Raw genomic sequence first — 15,982 nt, forward strand, 5'->3', positions numbered from 1 at the left:
CAATTTCTTCCCCAGGCTCGATTCACAAGGGGACAGGGGGCTGTGTATTGTTGGGGTGCTGAAAGCCATTGAACCAAACTGTAAACCCTGCATGGAAACCACTTCAAGCCAGGGATGTGGCCACACCCCTAGTTCTAGCACCAATGCAAGGGGACTTGGGCGCCATTCACAAAACAGCCAGAGGAGGAGGAAGCCCCCTTGCCTCCCTTGTAATCTTTAGCTCTGTGGTAGGCCAGTCACCCGGGATGTAGGAGGGCCAGGTGCCAATCCCCTCAGCCCAGGCAGTGCCCTATCCACTCTGATCCCCCTTCTGGTCCAACGACTACTCAAGTATTTTATACAAACGGAACAGCTTCAGCAGGAGTGTCTGAGAGAGACCATTGTGATCACTGCCCTGCCCCAATCCTTCCTCTCATTCAGCACCTGGCAATGTGCCAGCCAGGGGCATAGACATGGGTGGGTCAGGGTGGGGTATGGCCCACCCACTTACCATCCAGGCCCATCCAAATCTGAGCAGGGCTGTAGTGCTGCCACACTGTGGAGGCGTCACTTGGGCACCTGAAATCCAGGACGGAGCTATGCGCCCACCCTTCAGAAAGCTACGCTCTGGCAGCTCTGCCTTGCCATTTTCTGAGCCGCCTCATGCACATGCCCAGCTCATCAGGTGCAGCCCTGAGTGGGGGCACCAGGGCTAGGGCACAGGTGTGGTGTCAGGGGACAAGCTGAGCTAGTACTGTTTGTCCTTGCCCACACACCCGAAAGTTGGGGCCCACCCAAATTTCCACTCCTAGCTAGGCCATTGGTGCTTGGTGTACCATGACTCAAAGGTGAACATTTAAGGCGCTTTGGCTGTTGGGCTCAATGGGTTTCAGGACCCAAGAGCCGCAATGCAGAGTGTAAGTTCCAAAAAAAATTCCAAAATTTTGAACTGGCATCATTTCAAGTCAGTTTGGTATCAAACTATGCCTGCCCATGCTGCCATGGTGCCTTATGGGAATTGTAGTGCAGGTGCCTCTTGTTCCCATTCTCCCTTATGGGCTGGACTCCCTGGTTGGAGTACATCTCCCATGATGCACCTGTAGGCATGGGACTTTCATCATGTACCACGCAGCTCAGTCAGATGAGAGACTGCTGTGCATCATGGGAGATGTAGTCCAGTGAAGGAGCCCAGCCACGAACTACAACTCCTACAAAGCATTGAGCCACCATAGTTAATGCTGAACTGACCCAAAACATTTTCATTTCTGGTCAGTTCAACAAACTGAAATAGTTTCGATTGGACTGAAACTCTATTTTCCATCACAAAATTATTCTGAAGGAAAAGTCCCAACCAGCTCCATTTAGCACTGCCATTGGCGAAGTCCCAGCTACTAAAAAAAACAAACTGGGGAAACATGGACATGTCTAGCTAATTCGGCATTTCTTTCTTTCATTGCCAGGCACAGCCCAAGATTTAAATGGAGACAGAAAACTAGAGCCCTGTGCAGATAAAAAATGTATATCCATATCTGATCCGCGATCTGACAACATGGTCCATGGATGTCTGCATCCGCGAATATGAAGCAGATATCTGCAGATTTGCAGGGCTCTACAGAGAACCTGTGCTGTCTTTTGGAGAATGGTGCGCCTCTTATCTCTGTCTCCCTTCACTGCCTCTTCAGAACGGAGGTTCCAGGTCAGACTGGTTCCCCAGAAGAGAGGTGTCTTTGAGGGCTCAGTGCAGCAGGAGGAAGAACAGGGGCAAGGATGGGGGAGTTTGCGGCTTTTTAAAATTTCATCAACACTGCAAATATTTCACCCACTCTGGTGGAGAGGTGAGGCATGGGAGCAGTGATGCTCTGGAGGAGGTGGAGTGGTTACAATACTGGTCTGAAAGAGTTGGGAGGCAAAGGGGGGCAGAAATCAGACACACCATTAATCAGGGAATATCATAGGCCTTGGCTCTTCATCTGCAGCTCCTGGACACCAGGTAGCAAAGAAAGATGCAAGTTCAAATCCAAACTCCTTTTAAAAAAATGAAAATGAGAGAAGTATCCTGGACTGAAGCACTTCACTGAAATCAGCAAAGCCACTTGCTTTTTACTGTCATAATCTGGAGTTTTCCTTTCATAGAATATCAGGAGGTCATCTAGTACAACCCCCAGCTCAAGGCAGGACCAATCCCCAGACAGATTTTTGCCCCTGATCCCTAAATAGCCCCCTCAAGGATTGAACTCACAAGTCTGGGTTTAGAAGGCCAGTGCTCAAACCACTGAGCTATCCCTCCCCCCAATGGAGTCACACATCTAAGATCACCTTTACTGTCATCCTTATCACTGCCCCACACATCAGGGCCTCTTGGGATAACACAGCAACTCAGATTTTCCAGCTCTAAACAACACAGACCCCCACCACTTGAGGGAAACCAAGGCCTTGTCTGTATGGGACAGGTTTATCATCACAAATTTAAACCGATCTAGTTATAATTGCCTATGTGGATATGCTCATATTGGTGTAAGAGGGGCTTTAGTCTAGCTTAGTTTAGCTTGTGTCTCTTGGGAAGGAGGCTCAAGCTAAACCAAATGAAGCCACATTTCTACTGGAATAGGAGTGTCCACATGGTGGGTAATAACTATACTAGTATAACTGGTAAAATTTTCCCACATAGCCAAAGCCTGACTTAGCTGTTAGCCTGTGACAGTAATGCAATCCTGATTCCATGCAGTAGAGGGCAGTGGGGTGCAACCACTCTAATAAGTCCATCACAATACAGTATTGCACTGGGGAGAGGAGTCCTCTCTGTAAGCTGGCAAGCTTGTTTCTCCCATCAACAGATGTTGGCCCAATCACAGATATGACCTTCCCCACCATGTCTCTCTAATATCCTGGGACTGACATGGCTACAACTACACTGCATGCACCACTGACAGAAATAGACGTACGAGTGACACGGGAACTATGGCACACACTGACGTTTCTGCTATTTTCTCCTTTAAATATTGCTATTGCTCCAGAAAAGCTCATCTCAGATGCATTTTGCCTTAGCCCAGGTTATAGCGAATTCAGGTACGTTGCTAGCGTCACGCGAAGTCAATGAGCCAGCTGGGAACACAAGACTTTCCTCGCCCTCACAGTCTTTTCTCCCTTCTCCCAGTCACCCATACAGAACAGCCTTTCTGAACCAGTCCTCCCAGCAATCCCCACCCAGCCCCACCTTTAAACAAGTCTCCTGGAGCCATGTCTCTGGTAGTTTTGGCTCACATGTTCTCTCTCCGTGTCCACCAGCACTTACACTCCAGCTTGTCCTCAGCCCGGCCCCTTTCCAGCAGCGACAAGTAGCAAACGATGTCCTTCAGGTAGGCTACCTGAGACACGAGGGCCGGCAGGTGTGGATTAGCCGTTTTCAGGGAGTTGTGGGTCTTGCGCAGGCTGAACGGTAACCTCTTCTCCAGGCTTCGTGAGCCTGTAGGAGGAGAGGAGAAAATTCAAGGCCACCCCAAAAATGCCAGCTCCACCCTTCCTGGTCTTTCCCACGTGACCTGACCCCTCACCAAGCATTTTGTGCTCAGTTCCATGGTAGGACTGAGAGAATGCAAATAGAATGTGTAAGAACATCCCGTCTTGTGGTATTTTTGTTCTTCCATGGCACCAATTAATTTCACAGAGACCACCAGACAGCTGTCGGCTGGCATGACTCTCAGCCACTAGAGGATCCATGGATGAAAGACTGACCTTCTGGCAGGCTAGGCAGAGGCCAGGGGCTGGGCTGTATAGGACATGCTGGTCCCCAAACCACATGCTCTTCTCTGCACCACGCACTGGAGTTAATGAAGGAAATTAAAATAAAAGGGAGAGGCAGCTTGTTGGCTTGCCAAGGCTCAGACCGGACACTCTCAACACGCAGCCCAGCAGGGCCTGGCCCTGCACAGATGGTTGGAGCTGGGGATATTTCCTGCCCTCCTCTTGCTTGTGGAACTCGGGACAGAGATAAGTCACTTTACTACCCCGTCAGCCTCTGGGACCACTGCTGCTATATAATTAAGACATTGACGGACGGCGTTTCTGTGGGCTTGGAGACTTATGGCTCAAGTCACAAGAAAAGGTGCTAAGATGCTCTGGCCCCCACTGCTATAGAACTGCTGCTCCTGCTGGGATCAGACAGACTGCGCATCATCCGTAACTTGTTTGGCTCAGCATTCAGAGGATCAAATTCCCACTCAGAGAACTTCCCCTGGTGGAATCTATTGCCTCACAGAACCCAGCGTCCAAACATCCGTCACGCCCTGTGCTATGGTTTGATTCTGAGACCCTCTCCCACAAATTAAGAGTCCCAGAGTCAATGTCCCCATTTCTCCCAGCGGTCAAGAGAACTGGTACAGCCCCTGAGCTCTGCTGGAAGCACCAAGCTGGCTTTGCAGCCAGATTGGTCCCATTTATCTGCATTTCCTTTCTAGGCAGGAAGATGAGGGAAAAAAACAAACCCCCAAACTCTGGCTTTTGTTGGCTTCTCCCTATGAGAGGCCAGACAAAGCCAAGGAGCCTGTGGGATGAGCCAGAGGCCTGTAGCAAAGCTCACCTGGGGACTGAGGGCTGAGCACAGCCCCGGCGGAGATCTTCGAGGAGCCTGATGAGTTGTGAGCAGAGTGGGTGTCGGCGGTGGATTTCTGAGAGGAGGACCTGGACCAGTTGGGAGAGGCGTTCCCAAGGGCACTGGTGTTGGCTAGAGGCGCAGGGATCAGAGAAGCGGACTGCTGGTCTGTGAGGCTAGAGGGTGAGCTCCTGGAGTCAGGAGTGTGTCTTCCCAGGGCACTTAAGAGAGTTTTCCCATTGATCCCTGACAGGCAGACACAGGAACATGGAGAGTGTGACATCCATGACCCAAACTCACCCAACCGTCCCTAAAGATGGCTGAACCAAAGGAGCAGGCCCCAGCGCATGGGCCCAGAGTCCTGCTGGGGCTTGGACAGCGCCAGGTTTGGAGAGCCCATCTCGGGAAGCCGCTCCTGGGGCAACACACCTGGGCTGTGTAGCACACACTCTTGCCCTGCCCTGTGGAGTCATTAGCCGGTCCCCAGGCCAGTGTGAAATAAAAAACAGGACTGTGGTCCATCCCCTGGGATCTCCCGAGGGCAGCAGCACCCGGACTCTTCACTCTCTCCATTTGTGAGCAGGGCCGGTGCAAGGATGTTTCGTGCCCTAGGTGAAACTTCCACCTTGCGCCCTCCCCAAGCCCCCGCCCTGAGGCCCCTCCCCCGTGGCAGCTCCTCCCCTCCACCCTGAGCCCCCCCCCCAGCCCCAGCTCATCCCTGCTCCACCTCCTCCCCGAGCATGCTGTCACTGCTTCACTTCTCCCGCCTCCCAGGCTTGCAGCGCCAATCAGCACCCCCCTTACTAGCTGCAGGCAGCCCTCCCCGCGCTCCCCTGCCCCAGCTCTCTCCGCTTAAATGCCGGCGGTGACCGGGGCGGCCGAAGATCAGGCCGCCGAAGTCGCTGCCGAAGAAAATGGCACCCCCCAAATCCCAGTGCCCTAGGTGACTGCCTAGGTCACCTAAATGGTTGCACCGGCCCTGTTTGTGAGGGATCTGGGGCTCTGTCCCCTCTCCAGGCGTCGTCCCACTTGGCCGAGGGGGACACAGTTCTAGAGGTTCCATGGAATCTCTGTGGGTGATCTGAAAAACAACCTCTGGGAATCTCCCCTCCCCGTCACCTCCTGCTGCTCTGGCCTTCACCTGGGGCTCCTACCCATGTGGGCTGCCTCAGATCCCTCAGTTGGCTGATCCCTTTCTGGCCACCAAGGGCAGGCTACTCTCTCCAGAGCACGTTCCTGGCTCTCTGCGCTGCCCCTCTCACACATACCCCTGCCTCCAGGAGCTGGAGCAGAGCTGGGCACAGAGCAGCTCTGAGCAGCTGCTCACCACACGCTTCCAGGACACTGGCTGATCCACCTGTTTTCCAGCCTGGGTTTTCAAGGCTGGTCTGCTGAGGTGTCTCCGCTCTCCCTGTCTCCACTTATTTGAGGGATCTTTGGGGAGGGAAAGGGGCAAGTCCCATGGGGCTCTGTGCTGCTAGGGGAGCAGAGAATACGCACTATGGGACTGGGAGCTGTGCGCAGAGAAAATGAGAAGCAGCTAGGCTGCAGATGAAAGGCCACCATGGAAAAGTCCTACAGACTGTAACAGGAAAATCCAGGGGGCTAAATAACAGAAAACGCCATCCCCATGCTACCCCATAGTCCCCTATAACCACCGCCAGGGAGATAATTCTCCATTACACTCTAGAGGACACTTTAACTACAGAGAGATTCTCATGTCCCTAGCTAGCTGGAACCTAGAGAGGGAGATCAACACCTGGGAGTCACTGCCTGGGGGATATTCAGCCTGGCCTTGCCAACTGGGCCTGATTCCATACACAAGAGGGTCCACACTGCCACTGCTTTCTCTGGCCTTTGAGCCGGGTTCTTTCTGATGTGCTATTAATTGGCCAGAAGGAGTCAGCAGGGTGATGCAATTCCATCTCCTTTGTAATCCAGCTTTTCACATTAATCCCAGCACAGGTCAGAAGATTCCTTAGACCTCTGGGCCCCACCTGCAGGTGTTTCTTGGCGCTCCAGGCCCCCATCTCCATGGAGCTCCCTGCATATGAGAGTTAACAATTCATTCCAGACCTGCAGCTGCCTAGAGTGCACTTGAAAAAGATCAGCACCCTCATTGTACTGACTGCAATTGGGAAAAGACCTGGCCAGATTAAAGAATAATGCTCATCTTCTTCTTCTGCACTCAGCTGACTTGAGTAATACATTCCCCTACACTGTAACACCAGACATACAAAGCCCTGCATGTCAACACTTCCAGACCAGCCACTGGGGGGAAGGAGGGTCAGTGGGGGGGAGTGGGCAGGGGGAGGACGGTGTCTGTCCTTGGTAAACAAGGGAGACAAAGCTGGAATTTGGGCTGGGTGGAAGCTTGTTGATTTGTGTCTGTCAGTTGATTGCTTTCCCTCCCGTTTTAGTTGGGCTGAGATTCCAAATGTCATGCCATGAGTCACAAACACAGTGGGTACCTGTGACGGGGGCGCAGGCCACTTCAGTCTGGATGGAGATGCCCGCATCAATAGATTTTGGCTCTGAGTACGTAAGAGAAGCAAAAGAATAAATACACTGAATGTATCTGCAGTCATCTGAGCTCTGTGAGAAATAGTGCAGTAGTCCCCACTCCAACCTCCCTTTCCTGGGAAAAAAGTCAAGGAAGCAAAGCATTTAGTGACAAGTACTTCTACCAAAGTTCAGTGGTTGGGCATGGCCACCTCATCATGGATCTGTGGATTCCTTCAGAGCCACATATGCACACTGGCATTTGTCAGAGGATACTCTATTAATTATGGTAAGAATTAACTTTACAGACATAGAATTAGCCTACAATTTGGCACTGGGAGTCAGATGTTCCCATCTGAGGAGCTGTGATAGGAACATGCTGTATTCCCTCTGTCTCTCTATCTCCTCCAGAGCCCTAGGGTGCAAGACCCACATCTGGGAGCAAGGTACTGCCTCCTTGTGAATATTACATTGCACTATCGAATCCCACTGGGATACAGGGCACCTACTGGAATCCACAGTCATTGCCTTGAGCTGCACAATGTCACATGCTGCACCCACCCACCCTAGTCCTGAGAGGGCCATACTATCCCAATCTGTGGGATGAGTGCTGGGGCATATGGGTCTGCAGTCACTGTCCACGTCTCTGAGGCTGAATGGGGAAACAATGCTGCAGCTCCAGCTGATGTGTCTTGGCCTGGCCTCCCCATGATGGAGGCCACTGTGAGCACTTAAATCCTGTGCTCCAGTCCCTCTACTCTGCTCCCACTGCCTGGTCCTCATCCTAGACCAGGTGCCAGCTACAGTAGAGACTATGTTTTCATGTATAGACCACCACTACAGCTGCACTCTTGTGGGACAATGCCATCCCAAAGCTCAGGGAGAAGTACACGAGAGCTAGGGATAAAGCATTCTTTGCCACAGGGACCTGGCTACAGAACAAGCTCCCAGAGGAGGGAAGGCCAGGCCAGGCCAGGCCCTGATGAACTTTAGGAAACACTGCAAAACTCTCCTCTCTGAGGAAGCCTTTCCACTGTCAACAGTCCGACCCTCACAACATTAGCACACCCAGCCAGGCCCAAGGGAAAGAGCTTTCCATACCCTGAAAAGGGAGGAGAACCAGAGACTCCACGATGCTCACCAAAGCTCTCGCTTTGCCCCTCCACTGTACGCGGAAGCTGTTTAGATATGACAGCATTGCAGAACCTCATGGTTGGCAGGAGTCCGCAGCAGGCTGGTTGTGCACTCAGTACAGAGACACACGGAGGCTTCCCAGACCATAGGAGTGCCAGCTGCACAGTTCTGTTCGCGGGGCAGGATATCACTGGAACTGGCTCTACTTCAGCAGATTCTGACTATTTACAGTCAGGCAAAATGAAGACCTAAGCAAATTGTGGGTCCCTTCCAGCGACTGGGAGCAAACCTCTTCCTAGCAGCCTGTGATGTGCATGGCTGCGTAAGGGCAGCCGTTTGGGTGTGTTACTAAAGTACTAAAGAGGGGTCAAAAAGAACTGGAGAATGTTGCAGTGAAAAACAGACACCCTGGCACCTCCAATACACAAGATTCTTAGAGTGTGAGGCTGGAGGGACCATTAGATCATCTACTCTGAGCTCCAGGATGCGACCTGGTAAAGGATATTGACTTCCATTTCTAACCTAACACAAAGTCACAAGTCGCCCATGCTCTGCATCGACTGCTAGTGTGCAGAGCAGACAGGAGAGCAGGAGCAGGCCAGACATTGCTTACCCAGGATGTTGAGCTGCGAGATGCTGGAACCTTGTCGCCGAGACTCTGGGGAATACTGGCAGATCTTGCGTTTGAAGGACATGAAGAGGTGCTGGCAGAGCTCCTCAGGAATATCCACCTCCAGGTACGTCTTCATGAAGAGCCGAAACCCTTCATAGTCAATGGGCTATGGAGGGGAAACAAAGGATGCTGTTAGAAATACCCTGCCCATCCAGAGCCACTCTGCTCCAAACCATTGTTTCCACAGGGGGGCAGTTAGCTTTCCACAGTACGCTCCAGGCAGGACTCTTTCTAAGATGCCTATGGGAAAGGGGAAAAGGGTTTTCCAAACATTGCCAGTGTCTACACCAGGGGGGTATGAAACTGGGAGCTGCTTGGAGAGCCCTTGGGGAAGCCACACCCCATGAGCTTGCTGGAACATGCACAATCCCATTTTGAACATCTACAGGACTGTGAGCGGGGTCTCGTGGATGGAGCCTGGTTTGTGGGAGGTACTTCCCCCAACCCCTGCCAGAGTTTAACCCCTGCCCTTGGGTGTGACGGCTTTAACTCCTCCACACCCAGCTTCCTGCCCTGAAAGCACAGGCCCTCCATGGGCATGACAGCGCATATGCCAGCCAGCCAGGAGCCGCTTTGCTGGGCTATACTGCAGGGACTGGAAAGGGGAAATGTCTTGATACCACCCTTCCCTTCCCTCCCAGCTAGTGCGACTCTGCCCGAGCTCCCTCCTCCTGGCCATGCAGACGTATCCCCGGCTGCCCTTTCCGTGCTGGGGCACGGGGAGATGATCCCCACTCTCTACCGGCCCAGAGAGGAGGTGTTGTGTAGCTCTTTGGCCACAGCAGGAAGCAGGTTGCTGAGCCCTGGAGACTTCCCCTTCATTGGCTGCACTGGAGAAGGGTGAGCAGATGTTGGGAAGCTGCCAGCCTCCCTCTTCTCACAAGCCCTCTCGGGGCTGGACGCTGGCACGCTGGCACCAGTGAATGGTAACTGCCCCCTTCCCCTCAGCTCCTGGTGGACAGGAGCCCACCACCTGTCCCCAGCATGGCTGGATCTGACTGGTACCCGTGCTGGCGGTGCCAGTGGAGAGCTGATGTGCCTGGATGGGGACGACAAAGGGAGCCATGCCCTGCTCTTTTCCATGCAGTCTCTGCCTGTTGTGGTACCATTCTCCTGCGCTGCCATTGCACACAGCACTGATCTGAACAGGGCTCTGCAGGAGCTGATGTTTCTCCCCCCTCTTCTCAGCCCCAAGGGAGAGCCCTTGAAGAGGCTACGTGGAGAGAGATGTGGTGGGCCCCCATCCAGCATGTCTACATGGCAGACATGGGGTCTAAGTGCAGCATGCGGAGAGAGGATAGAGAGCTTTGATCTAGCTAGCTTGTGTACCGAGAGCAGTGACTGCACCACAGCATGGGCTGTATAGAGTGTGGGGTCTCAGCACCCAAGCTAGCTCAATCTACATGTGGTGATCACACCCCAGGCCATGCCACTTAGCTTTTTAAATCTTTCCTCAACAATCAAACCCTCCAGTCTCCTGCCTCCGTGCATGGCACATCTCAGCCCAGGCACTGCTCGAACTGAGCTTTCTGAATTTAACTACACAGGCCTTCATTACCCACACAGGCCTTCAACCTAACATTTCATGGCAATGTGCCTGTGGCATCGAGGTCCAAACATCTCTGTTCACTTAGGCAGCGTAGCCAACAGCTCCTGCCGCAGCGACATGCAATCACAGCCGTTTCCATGGATAGTTTTGGAAAGTTAAGGGCCTTGTCCAATATTCAGTGATTTCTGTATGGTATCACCTGTGGCACATGGGCTAAGGTTGGGTCTGCAGAACAGTATGCACAGAGCTGTATGGAGGGGTTCTCTGGCCCATCAAGATGGGACTGTACCCATGCTGGGTGGCGTGGAGGGGTACCCAGACCCATCTCTGGCTTGGCAGGGAAATACCAAACTCCTTGGACCTGGGAAAGGCTGCAGCTGTCTGTCGTCATTGCAGACGTTTTCTGGCAGTGGGAAAGACACCTGCCAAGTGCACTCCTCGCCACCTCCCATTGCTAGGGGGAAAACTGGCTACCCAGCAGCCGAGACATTGCCAATTACTTACTGTTTTGTGGAGCCCTAACAAAAGTGGCTCTCCCTGGGCTCTGTACCTTTCTCCTGCTGCTGACTGGTCTTTGCTTACCCTGTGGGGACCTGCTGGCCACAGGTGCATGGCTGGGTGATGGCTTCCCTGTTGGGACTCCTAGCTGAGCGTGCGAAAGCCAGCATGCAGAGTCAAAGCTAATAACCTAACCACAGCCACCCATCACAACTCAAATGGGGAGAAGAAGGCAGGTCTCTTACTTGGTTCAGGGTATCTTGCTTCTGCAGCAGATGAGAGCAGAGAAAACAGAGAGGAGAGTTTAGTCAGCGGCAGGAGGACAGGAGCCCTGGCAGTGCTAGCACACACCCAGAGACACACTGTGCAGGGAATGGCGTTGCCACCTTACTTTGCAAGCCTCAGGCTATGTGGTGTTTTTCTGACAGCCCCACCTGCTGGAGTCAAGAGACTGCAGGAGAATCTCAGCTTTCATTTATAAACAAGGGAAGTTTCCAGTCCACACCACTGCAGAGAAAAGCTTGAAAATGTGACCCAAGTTTGCCTTAAAAGCTCAAAAGCTGGGAGGAAAATAAAAAGAACCCAATGTTTGTTTTAAAAATTGCATGACTCTTAAGCTAATCTCATGAGTTTGGGGGACCTGGCTCATACTTTGTGAATGTTTGGGGTTGGTGATGCTGGGGAAGTGGGAAAGAGAGGCCTTTAAAGAGTTAAACTACAAAAGTAACCAGTTGGTGGTTCTGCTGCTGTTCCCAAGGAACCCCTAACCCAACCCTGTGCTTTACTTTGCACTGCCTCAGCTCAGTGGGGTGGAATGGCCTAGCATGCTGGAGCTCCCAGTCATGCTTTGGCAGCTGCCTCACTCCGACAGAACTTCTGAGCAGTTTTGGGCAGAGCAGGCATTGACCTGCCCAATACCCAGATGCGGAGGAGAGTGCCAGGCTCAGCACTCAGCAGTGAGGCTAAAGCCCAAGCACCAGGGGTGATTGCAGGTGGTGATTGCAGGATAGGGGCAGAATGTCAGAAGGAAAAGGGGAGAGACAGAATGAAGGGAGGAAGGGCAGATGGGAAGGACCAAGCCACAGAAGGGGAGGGAGGTGGTAATGAGACGAGCAGGGAGCCATGAGGAGGAGAAGTCAGAAGATGACGTTGAAGTGGACAGATGAGAAAACAGCCAGTTGGCAGGTGGATGAGCCGAAGTGATGATGGGTTGGGATAACAACAGCTTGGAAGAGAGAAGGAGGGAAAGGGAAAACATCTGTCAGCTAGCCAGAAGGGTCCAGAAAGCAAAGATGACCACAGAGCTGGACACCACCATTCTTGGTCCACCATGGGGACAGCAAGGCTTGCCTTGAGCCAGGGGTTCTCAGCTTGGACCTTGAGGCTGCCAATGGGGGCTAGACCACCTTTCTTTCCTTCATGGCTAGATGGGTGGTGGTGGCCCTGGAACTTTTCCATATGGTGACCCCAAGTTGAAAACCAAGAACCCCTGCCTTAAGGGGTGTACTAAGGAAGAGGACATGTTTGCCCAACTGAAGTGTGGCCATTTTTTCACCCTGGCCTTTCAGACTTGGCATATGGGGATGTATTTCTCATTGGCTTATGACTCTGTTGGCACACCCAGAGCTCTTGTCTGTCTTGATGGAATTGCAGGTCAGCTAATGAGAATGTCACCGAATGATCTTAAAATTGTGAAGACAAATGGAGCTTTATGTTCATCTCAGTATTTATACCCCCCATCGCCACAGCAGTCAAATGGCACTGAGCCATCATCTATCCAGGGCAGCAAATGGACATTCAGAGCTGGCTCCTCATCTGATGTCACTTGACAAATCTGCACTGCAGTCACTAGACCTATACTAGTTCACACCAGCTGCAGATCTGGCCCTCTGCGGGAAGTCACCAATTGCACTGCTTGAGTGGGTGAAGTCCCTTGGCTGTATTATTCCATCACCAGCAGCACGCTATTATCACCCAGAAGTGCACATGCGGTTACCTTCCATTACTCAAACAAGCTTTTGCATTCACACACACAGAAACAATGCCAGTGGGATTCTGGAGGCATTGTACCTGGGAGCACAAAGTGTGAGTCACCAGAGCCCAGGGTGCAAATTACTTCTTTCCTTGTCTCCCCAGTGCTGTTGTTCATACTTTTATCGGTAAGGTCTGAGCCAGGCTTTTGGGCAGGAAAGTGGCAGATAGTTTAAAGTGGGCGCCAATATTTTGGCAGATGCAAAGAATCTATTGGAAAAATCAGTGGGCTGACTAGATTAGCTGGTAATGACATGTAAGCAGGGGAAGCTGGTGGAAAGGGGTAGCTGGTCCAATAACAAAGTGGTTTGCTAAGCCAGGTTTCTACAAGGCTTTATTCAAGGACCTTAGTGTCTCCAGGGTATAGGGAAAGGACGCAGGCTTTACTTAAACCTCAACTCAAAACAGAAAACACCAAGGTTGGGCAACTGGCCTGCCTTGGAGCAGCTGACTGACTAGCTCTGCCCCTCCAGAGATTATTCCCCACCATGATAGTATGGATTCCTGTGGTCCCTCTGAGGAACCGCTTTGAGTGTCATGAATGACACATAGCAACGAGCTGCATCAAGCAGGAGAGGGAGGGATCTAGAAACGTGCTGAAAGGGTCAATGTCCCGTCCAGTTTCAATTAATGTTCATCTATCCCCTGGAAATGGGAAGACCAGAGAGGCGGAGAAATAACTAGAAATATTGGCAAGAAAAGCATAAAATAATAAAGTGCAACACATGGGAAATAATGAGGCCAGCGTCCATGTGCAGAAAGTAGGAGCAAGTTCAGCAGTAAGTGCTGGCAGTGATAGTGGGCAGAAAATTAGATAGAGGCTCTCAACTGGATGGAGCTGCATAAAAGGCCAGTTATGGGCTCCATTCACAGAGAAGGGACGTGAAGGACCTTCTCAGGGAGCTCTGTTGCCCCTTCTTCTGGCATGCTGCAGTCCTCAGGACCAGACAGTTACTGACAAATTTGATGGAGTTCAGAGAAGCGCAACAAAGTCCTTAGGGCACTGAAGGGACTGATTTATGTGGAAAAATTCGAGAACTGAATCCATAGTGGATCGCAGAGCTAAGTGATAGCTGAGGGGAGAGGGGTTAGTAGGCTCTGGAAGGGTGAAAATACCAGGAGTGGAGAAGAAATGAACTTGAGGGGGGTTTAACCAGGAATAATTCATCCAGTGAAGGGTTCTTGCCCACTGTACACTTGCCAGTGTCTAACTTCCTAGGGGAAATTGCTCAGGTGATGCGATTTCTGCTTTTTACAAGTGGGCTGAATCGAGTACAAGGGAGCGTTCTGTAGAACACATCCTGTATTTGCTCAGGAGCAGACTAGATGACTCACTAGGTCTCCATCTCTAAAGTCCGTCCCTGTCATCTCCAGGCCACAAGTGTCAAAGGGCAATTCCAATTTGAAACAGCCAGAGCAGTTGGACCACTTGGGGGCCACTGAGAGGAGTAGGAGAAGCAAGTCTGCCAGGACATCTCTGAAGATGCTATGGGAGTGAGCAAACCCACTAAGCTTTTCCCTGAAGGTGCCAACGTGGGTAGGAGGAAGGGGTTTGACGTGGGTCCCAGGACAGCTCCCTCACGCATCGCAGGGAAGGCGTGCGAGGAGCAGCATTTTGTTTACTAAATTACAAACAAGATGCTGGAGGAAATTTTTATCTTGGGTCAACTCCCCCTCACCCGCAGCTGATCTGTGCTTCAAAGACATTTTCTATGTAATTAGTCATTACACTGCTTTCCCCAGAATGTATTACACCTACGCGATCCCTTCTGTGTAAGAGGGATACACTCACTGTGAAAGACACGTCATAGGAGAGAAGCAGCCAAAGGCTCCGTAGGCAGGAAGCAGTTAGAACTCATTGAGGTCCACCCACCACACATCATTTGTACAATGGCCTGTTTTCTCCTAAGTGCCTGTCCACCGCTCTTCAATAGGCTCACAAGCGCAGCTCCTAGTGATGCCTTTTGTTGGTCTGTTCCATGTGGTAATTACCTTTGGAGACAAGAAGTTCCCTCTGTGCTGGCTCCTTGTCTAAAGTCAGTTTATATTCCTTGGCTCTGGCCCTGTTGTGTTCTTGAATAATTCTGCCACTTTCACTGCCTCTCCTAGCTGAGGACAACCCACTGCCTGTTCTTAGTCACCTTGCTTCGAATGATCCTAAACCAAACATCCCTGAGCTCTTTACAGTTACATCTTCTGCTAAAGGCTCTGTCCTACCAGATCTCATCTGAGCCTTTCAAAAAGCATTGTCTACAAAACTCAACCATCCCAGGAGACGGGTTACAAGGGACAGACTCTTCCCAGACCTAGTCCGATAGGACAGTCCATTGTCCCAGCCTTGTTCATGGCTAAAGAGCGGGAGTTGGAAAGCGTGAGGGGGAACAAAGACAGGTTTCATTGGGGGAGCACAGCCATATAGGGAGAAAACGGGGGTGGGTGTGTTTCATTTGCAAAGAGTGAAGCTGAATGCAGATACGTTGGGCAGGACTTTATTAAACCCTGTGCATGGCTCTCTCTGTCCATGTGACTGAGCTGCTTCCAACCTAACTCCCTGCATTCCCTATTCTGTCATCAATGCCCATCCCTTTGCCCCAACTCACTGATGCTGGGTAGATGTGCACTTCTCAGGTGCCAGCTAACACCAGTAATGGTCCTGGACATTATCTGGTCTCTACCTGGTAGCACTGGAGGTGCATCAACATGTGCTCAAATCTCTTTGGAGCACTAAGACGTGGCTTTGCCATGACTGTCTCTAGGGATTTGTGGTCTGATTGCCCTATTGCTTGATGGCCATAGGTGTCCGGGTGGAATCATTCCACTCCAAACACCACAGCCAGAAGCTCTTTTTCTCTTCAGGCCTTACCCCTCTGCAGTCTCTGACAGGACTCTGCTGGCGTAAGAGACCGCCTACTCCTGCAGAAGAGCTACACCCAATCCTTTCTCTGATGCATCACATTAGAATGTCAGAGACTCTTCTGGCTGGTGGTATTTCAGGACAGGGGCATCCATTATTATTTGTTTCAGTGTG

The 15,982-nt window shown here is 51.7% G+C and overlaps 1 protein-coding gene across 5 annotated transcripts in view; it reads right to left on the reverse strand.

Moving 5' to 3' along the window:
* DGKG (diacylglycerol kinase gamma) overlaps nucleotides 1–15,982 on the reverse strand; it is a 139,596-nt gene that overhangs the window by 88,235 nt on the left and 35,379 nt on the right. For 2 of the 5 annotated variants that reach the window (XM_030575607.1, XM_030575608.1), the window contains 5 exons: nucleotides 11,169–11,189; nucleotides 8,817–8,982; nucleotides 7,039–7,101; nucleotides 4,556–4,813; nucleotides 3,272–3,442 (listed from right to left, as the gene is read on the reverse strand). In XM_030575607.1, the coding sequence (XP_030431467.1) occupies nucleotides 3,272–3,442; nucleotides 4,556–4,813; nucleotides 7,039–7,101; nucleotides 8,817–8,982; nucleotides 11,169–11,189 (679 nt within the window). The remainder of the gene's footprint in view (nucleotides 1–3,271; nucleotides 3,443–4,555; nucleotides 4,814–7,038; nucleotides 7,102–8,816; nucleotides 8,983–11,168; nucleotides 11,190–15,982) is intronic. The other 3 variants (XM_030575610.1, XM_030575609.1, XM_030575611.1) reach the window with 3 other exon arrangements.

The sequence above is a fragment of the Gopherus evgoodei genome, chromosome 9 (assembly GCF_007399415.2).
Source record: "Gopherus evgoodei ecotype Sinaloan lineage chromosome 9, rGopEvg1_v1.p, whole genome shotgun sequence".
NCBI classification, from domain to species: Eukaryota; Metazoa; Chordata; order Testudines; family Testudinidae; genus Gopherus; species Gopherus evgoodei.